Source organism: Curcuma longa, chromosome 11, assembly GCF_044706935.1.
Source record: "Curcuma longa cultivar G26 ecotype Majalengka, Jawa Barat chromosome 11, ITB_CL_G26_1.1, whole genome shotgun sequence".
In the NCBI taxonomy this organism is placed as follows: Eukaryota; Viridiplantae; Streptophyta; class Magnoliopsida; order Zingiberales; family Zingiberaceae; genus Curcuma; species Curcuma longa.
Genome location: NC_133871.1, coordinates 3011760 through 3030350, shown reverse-complemented (window position 1 = coordinate 3030350; position 18591 = coordinate 3011760). Strand labels below are relative to the sequence as shown.

At 38.0% G+C, this 18591-nt stretch overlaps 2 protein-coding genes across 2 annotated transcripts; both read left to right on the top strand.

Annotated features, from left to right (window-relative positions):
- Nucleotides 1-2326: 2326 nt before the first annotated feature.
- Nucleotides 2327-4162, top strand: LOC141841176 (zingipain-1-like). The gene is made up of 4 exons (XM_074729307.1): nucleotides 2327-2813; nucleotides 3042-3274; nucleotides 3366-3500; nucleotides 3812-4162. The coding sequence occupies exons 1-4, from the start codon at nucleotides 2327-2329 to the stop codon at nucleotides 4160-4162; spliced, it is 1206 nt and encodes a 401-aa protein (XP_074585408.1).
- A 2969-nt stretch (nucleotides 4163-7131) lies between these two features.
- Nucleotides 7132-9046, top strand: LOC141841165 (stromal 70 kDa heat shock-related protein, chloroplastic-like). Its single transcript, XM_074729293.1, has 5 exons — nucleotides 7132-7379; nucleotides 7980-8055; nucleotides 8344-8596; nucleotides 8673-8741; nucleotides 8845-9046. Exons 1-5 carry the CDS (start codon nucleotides 7132-7134, stop codon nucleotides 8871-8873), a joined length of 675 nt encoding a protein of 224 aa, XP_074585394.1. The 3' UTR covers nucleotides 8874-9046.
- Nucleotides 9047-18591: the final 9545 nt, after the last annotated feature.

The following is an 18591-nucleotide window of genomic DNA, read 5'->3' as shown; positions in this document are numbered from 1 at the left end:
AGAGTGGCCTAGAGTGGCAGAGATGACATCGCTGCTGAGTGGCTGAACTGACAGAGCTGCCGAGTTGTTGAGTGGCAGAGTTGTTGAGTGGCTAGTGCCAAGCTGACAGCGTTGCTGAGTTGATAGAGCGGTCGAGTGATACGTTGCTGACAGAGTTGCTGAGTTGCTGAGTGGCAGAGTGGCCGAGCTGTGTCGAGCAGGGCCAAGCTGTGCCGAGCTGACAGAGCTGCCGAGCTGATAGTGTGGCCGAGCTGACAAAGTGGCAGAGTTGACAGAGTTGCTGAGTGGCAAAGTGGCAGAGCTGTGTCGAGCTGTGCCGAGTTAACAGAGCTGCCGAGTTGCTGAGTGGTCGAATTGTGCCGAGCTGAGCCGAGAAGGTCTGCGCAATGAGAAATCTACTCTGTCGTAAGGCGGAGCCATCAGACAACAGGGCTGAGAGGACCAAGAAGTCTGCACAATAAGAAATCCGAGCTTGTCGTAAGACGGAGCCATCAACGACAAGGCTGAGAGGGCCGAGAAGGTCTACGCAATGAGACATCCAAGCTTGTCGTAAGGCGAAGCCATCAGCGACAGGGTTGAGAGGGCCGAGAAGGTCTGTGCAATGAGAAATTCGAGCCCGTCGTAAGGTGGAGCCATCAGCGACAGGGCTGAGAGGGCCAGAAGGTCTGCGCAATGAGAAATCCGAGCCTATCGTAAGACGGAGTTATCAACGACAGGGCTGAGAGGGTCGAGAGAGTCAAGCCTGTTGGGAGGTCATGCCGCTAGCGCAGAGCTAGGAATCCAAGTATGTTGTAAGGTGGAGCCGTTAGCGAGGGGCTAAGAGGGCTGAGAGAGTCGGGCCTGTTGGGAGGCCAAGTCGTTAGCGCGGAGCTAGAAATCCAAGTCTGTCGTAAGGCGGAGCTGTTAGCGAGAGGCTAAGAGGACTGATGTGGATCTTGCTTCCTTGTAAAAGAATATTTACACAACGAGTCAAGAAACAAACAGGAGAGAGACATAAAACAGTAACTCTTGGTCCCTTTTCCGATGGAATCGTGATTGTCGGCAGTTCTTTTAGTGTTAACCATCACGACGTCTCAGCTCAGTTTTGCCACAGATGACACTAATTTATTTCGGCTAAATACCGCGGATGGTCAAACCACCAGTCAACGAACTATCCGATGCGGACGATCCTTGGACTAGGCATGAAGGAGAGGTTGGACTGCAGAGTTGAGCCGGGACCGGACCTGAAACACACTTGAAGAAAGAGATTAGACTGACGCCGGAGAGTTTCGACAAGCCACTCTGACGTTCAAGTTAGGGTTCTCATTGAAAATGTGGAGAATGAAAAACAAATAGTAGTAAGAGTTTCAGAAATCAAACCAGCCAAGCCAGCCTAGAAGAAGGAGAAGAGCCCCCCCCCCCCCCCCCCCCCCCCCCCCCCCCTTGAGAAAACCTTGTTTGGGATTTATCCCCTCGTCAAGAGGACTAGAACAATATCATTATGTAAGTGTATGAGAAGACCATATCTGACAAGTGTCGATTGCTTCTGTTTCTTTTTGACATTATGTGCAGAAAAAATTCAAGGGAATCAGATTTGACAACTTCATAATACTCTTTCGTTTGACTAGTACTGTCAAGTTAGTCATAGGTGTGACTTTTATTTGACTCTTGACCTCCATCCAAAAAAGGAGCCACATCATTCATTGCCCCTGCATCAATGAGACATTATATATAGTTTGATATCTAATAATGCAGCTGCCAGCTTCAAGTTACGTACATGAGATCATTTTTTTTTCACGTTTAACAATACATGAAAGTTAAATGTGTTGGTGAAATAGTGTTCTCGATGTGGAATAATTATATACTTACTTTTGCAATTCTATTCTTTTCTGAATCTCCATTATTGAGACGAGTGCAGAGAATCACATGAGAATGTATAAATCTGAAATACCAATCACATTACCTTATTCACATATTTGTCTATTAGTTCTTAACGATGAAACATCAACGATTTAAGTCTTATAGTTTTCACCCTAGGGACAATTTTTATCTAACAAGTTGTCGATTGGTGATTGCAAACCAAATACCTCAATTATTGGGTCCCTTTAACTAAGCCTTAATAGAATTCATTTAATTTGTCAATTATCACATAAATAAACAAATTGCACATCTAGATATAATGATTAATATATATATTAATAATAACTAAATAATATTTTTAAAAATAAATAAATAAATTTTAAGGCGGCAACCTTCCACAATGCTCACTATCCTCTCTTCTATATAAAGGAAGCCTTTCCATCGCCTAAGGGAGCATCAAGCTTCTCTTTCTCTTCTCTTTCTGTTCATGGCTTCCGCCGTCGCCATTGCCCTCCTCCTCTTCTTTTCCTCCGCCCTCGCTGCCGTCTCCGCCGTCCCCTATCAGGACGTCCTGACCCTCTCCAAGCAAGGCGGGGCCGTCCCCGTCCACAGCGAGGAGGAGGTGAGAATGCTCTACCTGGGCTGGAGGGCCATGCATCGCCCCGCCGAAAACGACCAAGACCTGGACGAATACCGGCTCGAGGTCTTCAAAGAGAACCTCCGGTTCGTGGACGAGCACAATGCAGCGGCCGACCGCGGGGAGCACGCTTACCGCCTGAGGATGAACCGGTTCGCCGACCTCACCAACGAGGAGTACCGGGCCAGGTTCCTCGTGGACTTCTCCCCGCTGACGATATCCAACTCCGAGAAGATCAGCAGCCGGTATCGGATGAGAGAAGGGGACGATCTGCCCGGTTCTATAGATTGGAGGGAGAAGGGCGCCGTCGTCGCCGTAAAGAATCAGGGCGGATGCGGTGAGCTGTTTCTTCTTCTGTGGACTTCAGATTTTCCAGTTCCCTTTTACTTGACCTCTCGTTCCACTTTTGACAAAAGAGGCGCTAGCTAACTGGTATATATGGCGATCTGCATGCTTCTACCCCTTCTTTAGCCCCTAAGTAGAACATGTTTAGCCCCTTGTTTGTTTCGATGATCTCAACAGGTATATATATGCTAATTATATAGGCCTTTGATGGTGTCTATAGGAAGTTGTTGGGCGTTCGCTTCAATTGCTGCCGTCGAAGGTATTAACCAAATCGTCACCGGCAATCTGATTTCGCTGTCAGAACAGCAATTAGTGGACTGCAGTACCAAAAACCACGGTTGCAATGGCGGATGGCGAGATGTTGCGTTGAAGTACATCATTGACAATGGTGGCATCAACAGTGAGGAGCAGTACCCGTACACAGGTCAAAATGGGATTTGCAATACCACCAAGGTGATCTGATCTATTGATTAACCATTTGCAACTAGAGACTCTGTATGTTTAGATTGTGGATGGCTTTATTAATCTTGTTTTTCTCGCGCAGGAAAATGCTCATGTTGTGTCAATTGATTCGTACGAAAAAGTTCCTTCCAACAATGAGAAGTCTCTCCAAAAGGCCGTCGCAAATCAACCGATTAGTGTTGGTATCGATGCCTCTGGAAGAGATTTCCAACTTTATCGTTCGGTAAGAAAGATTCATCCAGATCATTAAATTTTGGTAATTATATTGCATCATCCAATCTTGTATTTTCCTCACAAAAGTTTATTCATCACATCATCCTTGATCATGAGTATTTAATTTCCACATATTTTTGTTCATTTAATTAAGAAATACATCCAGGTGTGAATTAATAAACCACTTTGATGTTTTACTAAGCTATGCAGGTTATTCCTCCATACTCTGCAAGTGCTGCAGACATTTAGGTGTCATAACACAAAACATGTTGCTCTTCCCACATGCTTTCGTAATATATATATATATAATTTTTGCATGCAGGAATATTCACCGGCAGATGTAACACTTCATTAAATCATGGTGTGACCATAGTAGGTTACGGTACTGAAAATGGCAACGACTACTGGATTGTGAGAAACTCATGGGGTAAAAACTGGGGAGAGTCTGGCTACATTCGAATGGAACGGAACATTGCAAGCCCTTCTGGCAAATGTGGTATTGCTATCCGTTGTTTTTACCCCATAAAAATAGGAGCCAGCTTGCGCAACAACCCTGCTGCCTTTGCCTCTTCTTCCTATGTGCCTTCCCTCGTGGAGCCTCTAACTGCTGCGATTCCCAACTGGGTTTTAAATGGCTCAGGGGGTCTCAAGAGCAGTACTGCATGATGAGACTATAATTAAGTAAGTAGCAACTCGCTATATATGATATGTATTATCGAATAAGATCTTGTACGTCTATTTTATAAGCTCCGAGATCATGTACTATGGCTAGATCTTGGATTTGGTTGAATGATAATAATACTAGATCCCTTGTGATGTAAATTCTTGATGTATTATTTATGTGAATCGAATTAATGTCTATGTTATATGACAACCATTGTTTTATCTATTCAACACATCATTAAGTTATCATACTTTGTCATATGGGTATGCAATATTAATGCTCCATTCTAATTAACTTAATCTAAACTAATACACATCATTTTAATTATAATATCAACTTGGCAGAAAATTTTCATAAGATACAGTCTCAAAAAAAAAAAAAGAAGAAAAGAGGATCAAACAAATTGTGGAATTGACATTAGCACTCCACTTGAAGCCCTACATATAATATTACGATGACCTTTTGAATACCTGCATACACGCTCATGGTGGGCCTTGGGGTCCATTAGGTTGACTACCTAAAGGACATAATCAAGTGAAATAAAGAAAATATTTTAACATATATATTCACCGAGAGTGTCATAAAACATTTTATGAAAAAAATAAGGAAAAATGTTTTTCTTTCTAAATTAGATTTAAAAATTCATTAAAAAAAATCACAATTTAATCTTATAAATAAATTCATCGAAAAAAATTTTATGACAAAAATTACGATGAATAAATTCTCATTGCTATTAAGTCGTTGCCAAGTTCTATAATAAAAATTTAAAATTTCATTGTAATATTTAATGACGAAAACAAATTTTGTTGACAATCGGCAACGAATTTGACGTCGTCAAAAATAATAATTTATGATATATTTGCGACAAAAGTGATTTCGTCACAAAACGTAATTTTTTTCCCATCCATTCTGCTCATTTGTGCAATTTCTTGTATATACAATCAATGATCCGATCAAATAGATCCAAATTTTACAAACAACATATTCATACAACTCTATACATATCAACTATACAAACAATCTGTTCACACAAAATCCATATCAACATACAAACAACCTGTTCATACAAAATCCATATCAACTATACAAATAACTTGTTCATACAAAATTAAAGTCATGAAACAAAATCCATATCAAGTATTCTTTCGAGTCATGATGCAAAATCCATATCAAACATACCTTCAAGTCATGATACAAAATTCAAATGATAAAATATATATCAATAAGTCACCAAGATCATCCAAATGACAAAATTCATATCAAGAAGTCTCAAGACAAGAGAAAGATATGAAATTATCGTCGTCGTCTTTTTCCTCGGGAGATATTGCTTCCTTCTCCTTCCATATGTCTTCTCATTCTGCACAAGAAAACAAAGAAAAAAAGTATCATTCTTAAAAAGAAACAAAAGTCTATAAACTTAATATGTAAGGACTTATTTCTTATGATATGACCTCATCAATCCTGTTACGAAAAAATTAACAATATTAATAAAAAATATGTAAATAAAGAATTTACAAACTTAATAAAATAATAAATGTTAATAATACTGATTCTAATAAAAAATATTTATACACAAAAAAAATTTATGAAGAACCACCACCATCATCATCAACGTCACCATCACCACGAGCAATGGCGGAGCCAAGATTTACAATCAGCCCAAGCTAAATTTTTTTCAATGACAAACAACAAAGATTAACCCCGGGTTGAGGTATTGTTTATTCAATTCGTCAAAATCAAGATAATCTTTCATTAAAATTATAATTAAATTTGAAATCCCCCCGGGCTGAAGCCCAAGTACATTTGTACCTGGCTCCACCCTTGATCACGAGAAGCAGAATTTAACTGAAGATGTTGTATGTCAGGTTTTGTTGTCGATGCAACTCGTTAATTTCTTGATCCATTTGCCTCATTTCCTGATCCCTTTGTATTATTATGCCCTTCAAAAGGCTAACCTCTTCAGTCAAATTATGTATTTGTGTCAATACGGTAGGAGGGGTGGTAGAAGATGTACTAGCAACTCTATGAGTTCTGCTCAAAGAACACATATCCAATATGTTGGATATTAGGTCTTAAAGGACCAATACAGTTTTATGAAAAATATGAGTGTCATCAATCGATGAAAGTCGAAATTGACTTCAAAATCAAAATCTACGTTTCACGTAAATATATCAACCACTACTAGAAAAAAGTTAATAGACAACGCCCCAAAGACAACGGTTTTTAGCAAAAGCGTTGTGGTTTTTCAATTTACAACGTTTTTAGTCAAAAACGTTGTCTTTTAAAACTAAAAGACAACGTTTGTTCTGAAAGCGTTGTCTATTAGCGTTTATTTTGGGTCAACCACAACACTTTTAAAAAATCGTTGTCGAAAACGTTGTCTTTTAGCCTTTTTTTTTTAAAGACAACGTTTTTTAAAAGTATTGTCGTTGAGGGTTGTCGTTGAGGGTTTAGAGGGTTTATATCCAGAATCATTTTAAATATATTTATAAATTAATAAATGATTAAAAAATCTCTTTAGATAAATATAAATTAATATTTATAAATTAATACAAATCTTAACATTTAATAAATGTTTATAAATTAATAAATGAATAAAAATATTAATTTATTTATAAATTTATATAAATATATAATTTAAACATTTGTCTCATTTATATAATTTAAACATTTATAAAGAGACAAATGTTTATAAACGAGACAAATATTAATTCACAGTCTTGTCCGTCACCAATCACATTTTTAATTGAACGTTCTTAACCAACAAAACTACTCGACCGATGATTCGAAAAGAGCTTTATGGTTCATGTGGAGCCACACGGGTCAATAGTGGGTGTCGTTCGGGGCATTCGCAACGCTAATCCGGTATTGCCTCTCTCATCGTGCCGTTATAATCCGCGCCATTCACAACTTGTTTTATTTTAGTGTATCTTCTCCGCTGAAATTGGAATCGAGAAACCCTAGGGCAAGCATGGCCTCCTCCGTCTCTCGTCTCATTCGGCGTGCCCTCGCCAACGCTCCCAGCCGCCGCCTCTCCACTGCAACCGCCGTCGCAGCTTCGGAGACACCTTTGTCATCTTTGCCGAAGGAGGACGAGGCCGGGACGATATCGATGAAGGGCGTCAAGATATCCGCACGCCCCCTCTACCTCGACATGCAGGCCACAACCCCGTTGCCGCCTCAACAAATCCCGTCGCCGCTCCTTTCTCGCACCGCTACGTAGGCCTTCCGACGGGTCTCCGCTAGGAAGCTCGTTGCCGGGATCTGGCGCCTACGGGCTATAGATTCCACTAGGGGAGTCTGCGGTGGCGGGGGAGAAGGTTGCGAGCTCGTGTAGGTCTTGAGGTATGATAGTATTATGAACCTCGTCCCCTTTGTGATTTTGTTTCTAGGGTTTTTTTTTCATTGTACGACATCTTGACAGCATTCTTGTGTTAATATTGTTACTCATCATTGCTTAGATTGTTCGCAACCTTCAATCATCCCTTCATGACCTCATAGAAAAAGTTTTTTTTTTAAAAAAAAAAGTTCGCATGAACATGCGTGATCTCTCTCACATTAAGAGTGCTTCAACTGTTAATTTAGCAATCTGTTCTTGTTATGTAATTGTTCTTATTCACTTCCAATTTATGATCTACATGTATACAATCGTGGCAATTGATCTGTAAGTGGTGATAAACTACAATGTCACACAAACAGGGTATATTAGTGATTGGGATTGCATAATCCATACTTTGAATCGGCTATGCATTTGTTGTCAAAATATTTTAGGAGGTAATCCTCCTAATTCTTTTGGTATCGTTCAGGTTGCTGTACTAGCTGTGTTGTTCGAGTAAAATCTGGTCAAATTAGACAACCAGAAGCTCTTGGAATATCTGCAGAATTGAAAGATAAGGTAGGATATATTTTTATGATTGTCCTATTGTGAATTAGAGGACTTGTATCTCTACATATTCCGATTCGTTTCATTAATTCGTGTAATAGTGCTTTTGGAAGCACATTGACAGTGTGGTATCAACTTCGTTTTATGAATTTTACAATTGTTGCAAATATTTGTTGTTAATTTAATACTTTTGTTAAAAAAAGCTAGTGATTTTTGTATTCTGATTGGTAAAGCTTAGACTGAATTGAATTATCTATTTTGGCCTTAATCATTGAGATCACCCTTTTCCACCTTGTTCAGGTTTTAAGAAAGCTCATGGATGATGCATCTAAGTTTCTGAATGATAAGGTTACAAAAGCTGTGGTTACTGTTCCTGCCTACTTCAATGACTCTCAAAGAACAGCTACAAAGGATGCTGGTCGTATTGCTGGTTTAGAAGTCCTTCGTATCATTAATGAGCCAACGGCTGCTTCATTAGCTTATGGATTTGAAAAGAAGAATAATGAAACAATTTTGGTATTTGATTTAGGAGGTGGAACTTTTGATGTTTCAGGTAACAGGACTTCCATTTCTTGCTGGTTTTTGTCACTGGCTTCAACTAACTGCAATGTCTTTGGTATTTGATTTAGGAGGTGGAACTTTGGAAAAGAAGAATAATGAAACAATCTGGAATGTCTTTTTTGTCATTGTAGAGAGATGTAAAATCTCTATATTACACCTTTATAGGATATGAATATGGATCTGTGTCTTTCTTTTGTTTTTTTGCTTGGCACTCACTAATCTTTTCATATGTTATATCAGGCTTAGAACCCCTATTGATAGTACCTTGAAAGATGCAAAGCTTTCATTTAAGGGCATAGATGAGGTAATCCTTGTTGGTGGATCAACTCGTATACTAGCAGTTCAAGAGCTTGTGAAGAAGCTGGGTGGACCTGGTTTTTTGCTACAACTTTTTTGTATAAGCTATATGTTATGGACCTGTGTTATGAACCTGTATGTTATGAACCTGCTGTAACAATGATTTTATGTAAATATAATAGATAATGTTTTTGTATATGAAAGTCATTTAGTAAATTTTGTAGGCAATGATTTTGTATTTACAAAATATATTGGTTTCTTATTTACTGCTAAAAAAAATCAAAAGACAATGCTTTTTAAAACGTTACAATACCCAAGCAATTTGTAACAAAATTACAACGCTTTTTAACCGTTGCAAATTGTGTTGTCATACCTATAAAAAATAACGTTTTTAAAGCGTCGTAAAAAATGTTGTAATATTTACAACGCTTTTTCTGCGTTGCGAAGGTGTTGTCGATGTTAACAAAGACAACGCTTTAAAAGCGTTGTCGTTGAGGGACCCCTTTTACAACAGGGCCTCTTACAACGCTTTTGCACCCACAAAGACAACGCGTTTTCCGCGTTGTCTATTAACTTTTTTCTAGTAGTGAATATATAAGTTAACTCAATTTATGTAAGGTTTGACACAATTCAAGAATATGTAACAGTTCAAGAATATGTACGTATGTTCTTGTTATATGATATTTTTTTTATTTAACTATCACTACAACAAATTTGACTTTCTGCAGCACGTCATTAACGGCGCACAATTATAGTGTGCTATTAATAATAGTTTTTACGACACGCCTAATCAAGTGCGCTGCGGATAATATTTCATATTTTACAATTAACAACGCACAAATAATAGTGCGCTGCAAATACTATTTTTCATAGCGTGCAAAAATTATACGTTATGAATATTAAATAATATTTGCAGCATGTATTGAATATATGCTGTTAAAATAGTACTATTGACAGCACGCATGGATGTACACTGTTAAAAGAGGTTATTATTGGCAGCACGCATGGATGTACATTGTTAAAAGGGGTTAAAAAATATTATTGGCAGCGCACATGGATGTACGATGTTAAAAGACTGTTAAAAGGGATTAAAAAAGTTCTATTTTCCCCGCTTTGTTTCCTCGTGCTCGGCTAGGTTTCCCCACCCGCTCTGTTTTCGCTTGCTCAGCCTATTCACCTCTCCGGTCCATTGGGTTTAGGGTTCACAGCGTTATAAGCTTCACCGGTTCACGAAGGAAACTAGGGTTCGGTCGTGCAAGTCCTGTAGCTTCTCCTTTCTTCTCCATCGCGATCCATCGCTGAGCTCCCTTCTATTCCGATCATCACCATCCCTCCACCGCATCCTTCTCCTTCTCCGATCAGCCACAGAGCAGTTGCGACTTGAGCCCGATTGACGAGCGCCGACGCCACCGCAAGGTCTTCGCCAACGTGGTTCGGAAGTGAAGCCCTAGTCACCGTCGCCGCAAAACGGAGCTGTGAAGGTTCTCCAGTTTCGGTGCACGACGGCCTTCCGCACAGAGATATTAGCTATGAGGGTTCTCCAGTGAGCTCTCTGTTGTGTCCGCATCCACCGGCTTCGAGCAGTAATCACCTTTGCCAATGTGGTTCAAAGGCGGAGGGTCGATCCTGTTTGGCTCTGATCATCTCCTCCACCGATGAAGCAAGGTAAGGATCTCAATTTCCTTCAGTCTAATGCCCTGTTCATGGACGGTAGGTGTCTGGCAGAGGAGGCGGAGCATGCGGATCTTGGTTTCTCCGATCACATCTCGCCAGTTTAGTTCAACTCCGACGAGATTCGTTCTGTTGGCATGAAATCCACCAAAACTCCAGTTGCCCTGTGCTGAGCTAATCGAGAATGCCAATTCCATATTTTGTCTTCTCTTCTTCTCAGTTGGTGCCAGTGCCAATTGAAGGCAGTCACTAATCTCTAACCCTAAACCTAAACATATTTTGATTCTTATTGTTCTGTTGTTAGCTGATTGTATCAAAACCCCCTGTTTCTTTTGTTTCCTCTATTTGGATGCTTGATTGGGGAAAACCCTAATCCTAATTTTGGTTGTATGTTTTGTTTGGTATCTGTTTGTTCTGTTCTTGTGCAAAACCCAACAATTCTTGTGTTCGGTTGTGAATTTGAATGAAATGTTTAGTTGTGAATATGAATGGATTGTTCCTGTGTGTATCAAATAATTATCTCAGTTGTATCAAATGTTGATTTTGTGTTGTTCATATGTGTATCACATGAGTGTTTCGGTTGTGTGCTATAGCATGTTCTGTGTAGTCTGAATTTGTTCTTGTCTAAATCCATGTTGTTGTTGAACTTTAAATGTTGTGTTTTGTTGTTGGAATTTGGGGTAGGAATGGTGCCATAGTATGTTGTGGATGTTGGATTGTAGGATGCATAGGTTTGGGATTGGTAAACAATTTAAGTTGTATGATTGCCATTAGTGTAATGAAACATAGTTGATGTTGAACCTGTATTGAGTTGTTCGGGAAGGGTTGTAACCGGTTACATAATGTGTAGTGTTGGTGATCATTTGTAAATGGATCTTGTAAATTTGGTTAATGTTTTATGAATAACTTATTTTGTATTGTATGCCTTGTGGTGTGATGTTGTATGTTGTATGTGTTGTATGTTGTATATTAACTTGTGATAATGAATAAAATTGTAGAAAAGGTTGTTGTTGTAGATGAAGCATGTTCAGGTTAAGATTGTATAATGATGATTGTTGTTTGCTATGTTCTAGCTTGTATTAATAAATTGATGATGTATAATGTTGTATCATTGTTTTGTTTTGTTTCATTGTATCTATGATGTTTAAATAATTATATTTAGTTGTTCATGATTAGTGGAATAATTTGTAATTTATGGAACTCGTTGTATGTTATTGTACATGAATTTATAGAATGATTGTGTTAATGTTTTTATTTTACAATATTTGTATATTGCTATTTGCAGAAAGAAATAGAAGAATGCCCACCCGAATCTTTAAACACAACTAGCATTGCCGATGATGCAATTAACCTTGTATTTGGCAAGGAATCTTGAGGTAGAGTACGTGGAATGGGCTTTGAGTTAAACCATCAAAAGTTGGAGCTTTTGTGGTAAAAAATGCAACTGTTAAGCATCTTGAAAGTATAGTGCATAATCTTCAACAAGAAATGCAAGAAATGAAGTCCTTCTTTCAAACTATAAAGTTATAAAATGAAAAAGAACAGGTTAGTAATGCGGCTATTTCTATTGTAGAGTTATATAGTCCATACTATTTATCCCGAATTATATTGTAGAGCTATTTCTATGAAATTCATCAAATCATTTCATTGCTTCTAATTTATTTAAACAATTGAAGAACTACAATCTCAGTTTCTCACCACCATACAACAATGAGAGTTGTGATGTAATTGTGTGGTACATGATTCAGTTTTCTCTCCTTATTAATGTTCCTTTGGAAATTCATAGTTGTATCTATTCAAAAAACCACAATAACTAATGTTTTCTACTGTACTAGCTATTTTGTTTTCCCTATAGAAGGCATATTTCTTTTGTATTAGACTAACAATGACTAATTTGTTTGTAAAATTAGGTTGCTAGTGGTGGCATTGGTAGTGGTATCGGAAATTATATTGGTGGCGATAACAATGTTGCAGCTAGGTAACTATCTTAACATAATATTATACTTTCGTTTATTATTTATAGCATGTTTTATTATAAAAATTTATTTGATTGTTAATTACTTTTTATTGTTATATAGTCAAAACTAAAGAATGTGAGTGCTGGAGATATCAGTGTTAATGCTAAATGTAAACTGCTTCAGTGGTCTATTGATGGAGCTATTGTAGAAGGTCGAATTGCATCCATGGATCCAAAAGCAAAAGCACATCACGTTCCTCTTGGTGGATCTTATTGGAAAGTTTGGATTGATAGAGTTTTCGTGGAGAAGGTAGAGCTAATTCGACCAAATGAAGAGATGTTTTTTCTCAAGGATGCAATAGGAAGTACAGTCGCTTGGGCATCAATGTTTATAATTTTGTCTGATTGATATCGATGCTAATGATTTGACCATATACTTTTTGTAGTAAAAATGAATTTTTGTTACTAGTTTGGATTGTTTTATCTAACTAAATGTTGATGGTTATCTCTTATATATATTATAATTGTTTGAGCTCTGATTTTATAATTGTGAATGTGATATTATAATTTTATATGATATTTGTGTGTTGGATTATAAATGTTAGAGCTTTGATTTTATAATTATTTGTATTTGTATTATATTTGTGTATATAGGTATATTATATTGTACCTCAAGAATGTAATTATCCATAGCGCGCGAGCGTGCGTTGTGGATGCAATTTTTTGCAGTGCGCGCTGCAGATGTATTATAAGTTTCAACAGCTTAAGGTTATGTAGCATGCGATGTGCGTTGCAGATACATTAATTGCGCGCTGCGGAAAGTCAAATTTGTTGTAGTGTATCTACAAATGAATGCACCAATTGGCCTACTAGAAACCTTGACAATAGAAAACATCTCTGGGTCTATCGGTTGAATATCATCAGAATTTTGAAGACATTTACGATGTCTAATTTTCATATTATAGCACAGAACGAAGATGTTTCTTCAACCAAATAAGTATTACATGTTATTCCTTTAACTTTTGCTTTGTTATGAATATTATTTTTTAATCTCCTTATAAAAATATTCAAATCTATACATCTATCTGTACTGCATGGGACAGTTAGTCGTACCACATAAGATAAATGAATTGGTTGGGAATCAAAAATACTAGGTGGAAATACGCACTCAAGTTTATCGAGTATAAGCGGTATGTCTGTATCTAGCCAAAACATTTTGACTATTATAATAACTTTCAATGTCAAATCTCTAAAGATTAAACTCAATTTGGTAAGTGCACTACAAAAATAATCGTGATTAGCGATCAAATTTTCGGTCGCTAATCGGTCACTAAATTCCATTAATGACTGATTAGCGATCGATAAAAAAATGATAAAAAAATTTATCGTAATTCGATTTAGTGACCGAATTCCAAATCAATTGCTAATTAGCGACCGAATTCTAGGAATTTGATCGCTAAAATTAGCGACCGAATTTGGGTTTGATCGCTAAAATTAGCGATCGAATTCCAATATTTCGGTTATTAAAATTAGCGATCGAATTTGAATTTGGGTTCAATCCACCAGACCCGGCGGCCGACCGCGCTGTTGGGTTGCAAGGGTGCAAACATAGTCCCACATCTAAAGCACATGGAAAAGATCATGGGTGTAAAAGGATGGAAGATATCTCCATTTGTATGAGGCCTTTTGGGGAGAGCCCAAGAACAAAGCCATGAGGGCTTAGGCCCAAAGTGGACAATATCATGTCATTGTGGAGATATTTTGATTCCATCGGTACTAATAAGTGGTATCAGAGCGAGACCGCTCATCACCGGACTAACTGTCGGATGAGCCATGATCCAGATCTAACCATGTGATTTGAACCTTAAAACAAAGGAAGTGGATGCTCCCGTGTCTGAATCAAGAGGACCAGACACCAGGTGAGAAGTCCTAGTAGGTCGGGTGGACCGAGGGGCAAAAAGTCCTAGTTGCGACTAGGTGGGAAGTCCTAGTAGGTCGGGTAGACCGAGCGGCAAAAAGTCCTAGTTGCGACTAGGTGGGAAGCCCTAGTAGGTCAGGTGGACCGAGGGGCAAAAAGTCCTAGTTGCGGCTAGGTGGAAAGTCCTAGTAGGTCGGGTGGACGGAGGGACAAAAAGTCCTGGTGGGTCGAGGATTCAGACATCAAAAATAACGTTGAGGGGGGTCTGTGGTCCTTTGTTTGAGGGGGGGATTGTTGAGTTGCAAGGGTGCAAACATAGTCCCATATCTAAAGCACATAGAAAAGATCATGAGTTTAAAAGGATAGAAGATATTTCCATTGGTATGAGACCTTTTGGAGAGAGCCCAAGAACAAAGTCATGAGGGCTTAGGCCCAAAGTGGACAATATCATGCCATTATGGAGATATTTTGATTCCATCGGTACTAACACGCGCAAGAGGTCAGCCACGGGGCCACGCCCAAGGGGACCAAGGGGGAGAAATTTAGGGTTTACTTGAGATGCCGAAGAAGGAAATCCCATGGGGAAAATCACGCCGAAGGAGGAGATTGGAGAGATCGAGAGATTGGCGCACAGCAGAAGAGAAGAGAAGAAGTCACCTGTGCGTGTTCAGGGTTCCGGAGGGGTTGAGAAAAAGAAATCGCTAATTTTAGTAAATAAAATTAGCGATCGATCGGTAGAGAAAAAGAAATCGCTAATTTTAGGAAATAAAATTAGCGATCGAAATTCGGGTCGATCGCTATATATTTAGCGACCGAACACCAGTTCGGTCACTAATTTAGCGACCGATTTGGAGTTCGGTCACTAAATATTAACGATCGAATTGAATCTAAATTCGATCGCTAAATTCTTCTCGTGTGGTCCAATTCTAAGATTACCGACCCAATTAAATTTTGGTCGCTATTTTAACAACCGACATTTCATTTCGATCGCTAAATAGTGATCGATTTTTAACTTCGATCGCAAATTTGCAACCGATTAATGTTCCGTCGCTAAAATAGCGATCGATTAAATTTCGTCGATCGTTAATTTAGCGGCCGATTGTAATTCGGTCTCCAAATAGCGATCAAAGTTAAAAGTCGATCGCTAAATTAGCGATCAAAATTTGATTTCTTTCAAATAACTACATAGTGTATTCTTACTTTCATTGTCCAATGTATAACAAGCTTTTAAAAATTTATTGGTTGTTTTTATTCTGATGCAACTCAGATCTACTAACTAATTTTTTTAATTTCTCAAGTGATTTTTATTGCATCTTTAGAATTCCCCTAGAGCATTCATCACAATATTACAAATATTATTGAAAAAAATTCTCCACATGCATCACATCTAAATTATGTGAAATGAGCAAATACTTTCAATATGACAACTTCTGCGGCCTCGTGGCGAGGTCAACTGTATGGGGAAAATCACGCCGAAGGAGGAGATTGGAGAGATCGAGAGATTGGCGCACAGCAGAAGAGAAGAGAAGAAGTCACCTGTGCGTGTTCAGGGTTCCGGAGGGGTTGAGAAAAAGAAATCGCTAATTTTAGTAAATAAAATTAGCGATCGATCGGTAGAGAAAAAGAAATCGCTAATTTTAGGAAATAAAATTAGCGATCGAAATTCGGGTCGATCGCTATATATTTAGCGACCGAACACCAGTTCGGTCACTAATTTAGCGACCGATTTGGAGTTCGGTCACTAAATATTAACGATCGAATTGAATCTAAATTCGATCGCTAAATTCTTCTCGTGTGGTCCAATTCTAAGATTACCGACCCAATTAAATTTTGGTCGCTATTTTAACAACCGACATTTCATTTCGATCGCTAAATAGTGATCGATTTTTAACTTCGATCGCAAATTTGCAACCGATTAATGTTCCGTCGCTAAAATAGCGATCGATTAAATTTCGTCGATCGTTAATTTAGCGGCCGATTGTAATTCGGTCTCCAAATAGCGATCAAAGTTAAAAGTCGATCGCTAAATTAGCGATCAAAATTTGATTTCTTTCAAATAACTACATAGTGTATTCTTACTTTCATTGTCCAATGTATAACAAGCTTTTAAAAATTTATTGGTTGTTTTTATTCTGATGCAACTCAGATCTACTAACTAATTTTTTTAATTTCTCAAGTGATTTTTATTGCATCTTTAGAATTCCCCTAGAGCATTCATCACAATATTACAAATATTATTGAAAAAAATTCTCCACATGCATCACATCTAAATTATGTGAAATGAGCAAATACTTTCAATATGACAACTTCTGCGGCCTCGTGGCGAGGTCAACTGTATGGGGAAAATCACGCCGAAGGAGGAGATTGGAGAGATCGAGAGATTGGCGCACAGCAGAAGAGAAGAGAAGAAGTCACCTGTGCGTGTTCAGGGTTCCGGAGGGGTTGAGAAAAAGAAATCGCTAATTTTAGTAAATAAAATTAGCGATCGATCGGTAGAGAAAAAGAAATCGCTAATTTTAGGAAATAAAATTAGCGATCGAAATTCGGGTCGATCGCTATATATTTAGCGACCGAACACCAGTTCGGTCACTAATTTAGCGACCGATTTGGAGTTCGGTCACTAAATATTAACGATCGAATTGAATCTAAATTCGATCGCTAAATTCTTCTCGTGTGGTCCAATTCTAAGATTACCGACCCAATTAAATTTTGGTCGCTATTTTAACAACCGACATTTCATTTCGATCGCTAAATAGTGATCGATTTTTAACTTCGATCGCAAATTTGCAACCGATTAATGTTCCGTCGCTAAAATAGCGATCGATTAAATTTCGTCAATCGTTAATTTAGCGGCCGATTGTAATTCGGTCTCCAAATAGCGATCAAAGTTAAAAGTCGATCGCTAAATTAGCGATCAAAATTTGATTTCTTTCAAATAACTACATAGTGTATTCTTACTTTCATTGTCCAATGTATAACAAGCTTTTAAAAATTTATTGGTTGTTTTTATTCTGATGCAACTCAGATCTACTAACTAATTTTTTTAATTTCTCAAGTGATTTTTATTGCATCTTTAGAATTCCCCTAGAGCATTCATCACAATATTACAAATATTATTGAAAAAAATTCTCCACATGCATCACATCTAAATTATGTGAAATGAGCAAATACTTTCAATATGACAACTTCTGCGGCCTCGTGGCGAGGTCAACTGTATGGGGAAAATCACGCCGAAGGAGGAGATTGGAGAGATCGAGAGATTGGCGCACAGCAGAAGAGAAGAGAAGAAGTCACCTGTGCGTGTTCAGGGTTCCGGAGGGGTTGAGAAAAAGAAATCGCTAATTTTAGTAAATAAAATTAGCGATCGATCGGTAGAGAAAAAGAAATCGCTAATTTTAGGAAATAAAATTAGCGATCGAAATTCGGGTCGATCGCTATATATTTAGCGACCGAACACCAGTTCGGTCACTAATTTAGCGACCGATTTGGAGTTCGGTCACTAAATATTAACGATCGAATTGAATCTAAATTCGATCGCTAAATTCTTCTCGTGTGGTCCAATTCTAAGATTACCGACCCAATTAAATTTTGGTCGCTATTTTAACAACCGACATTTCATTTCGATCGCTAAATAGTGATCGATTTTTAACTTCGATCGCAAATTTGCAACCGATTAATGTTCCGTCGCTAAAATAGCGATCGATTAAATTTCGTCAATCGTTAATTTAGCGGCCGATTGTAATTCGGTCTCCAAATAGCGATCAAAGTTAAAAGTCGATCGCTAAATTAGCGATCAAAATTTGATTTCTTTCAAATAACTACATAGTGTATTCTTACTTTCATTGTCCAATGTATAACAAGCTTTTAAAAATTTATTGGTTGTTTTTATTCTGATGCAACTCAGATCTACTAACTAATTTTTTTAATTTCTCAAGTGATTTTTATTGCATCTTTAGAATTCCCCTAGAGCATTCATCACAATATTACAAATATTATTGAAAAAAATTCTCCACATGCATCACATCTAAATTATGTGAAATGAGCAAATACTTTCAATATGACAACTTCTGCGGCCTCGTGGCGAGGTCAACTGTATGGGGAAAATCACGCCGAAGGAGGAGATTGGAGAGATCGAGAGATTGGC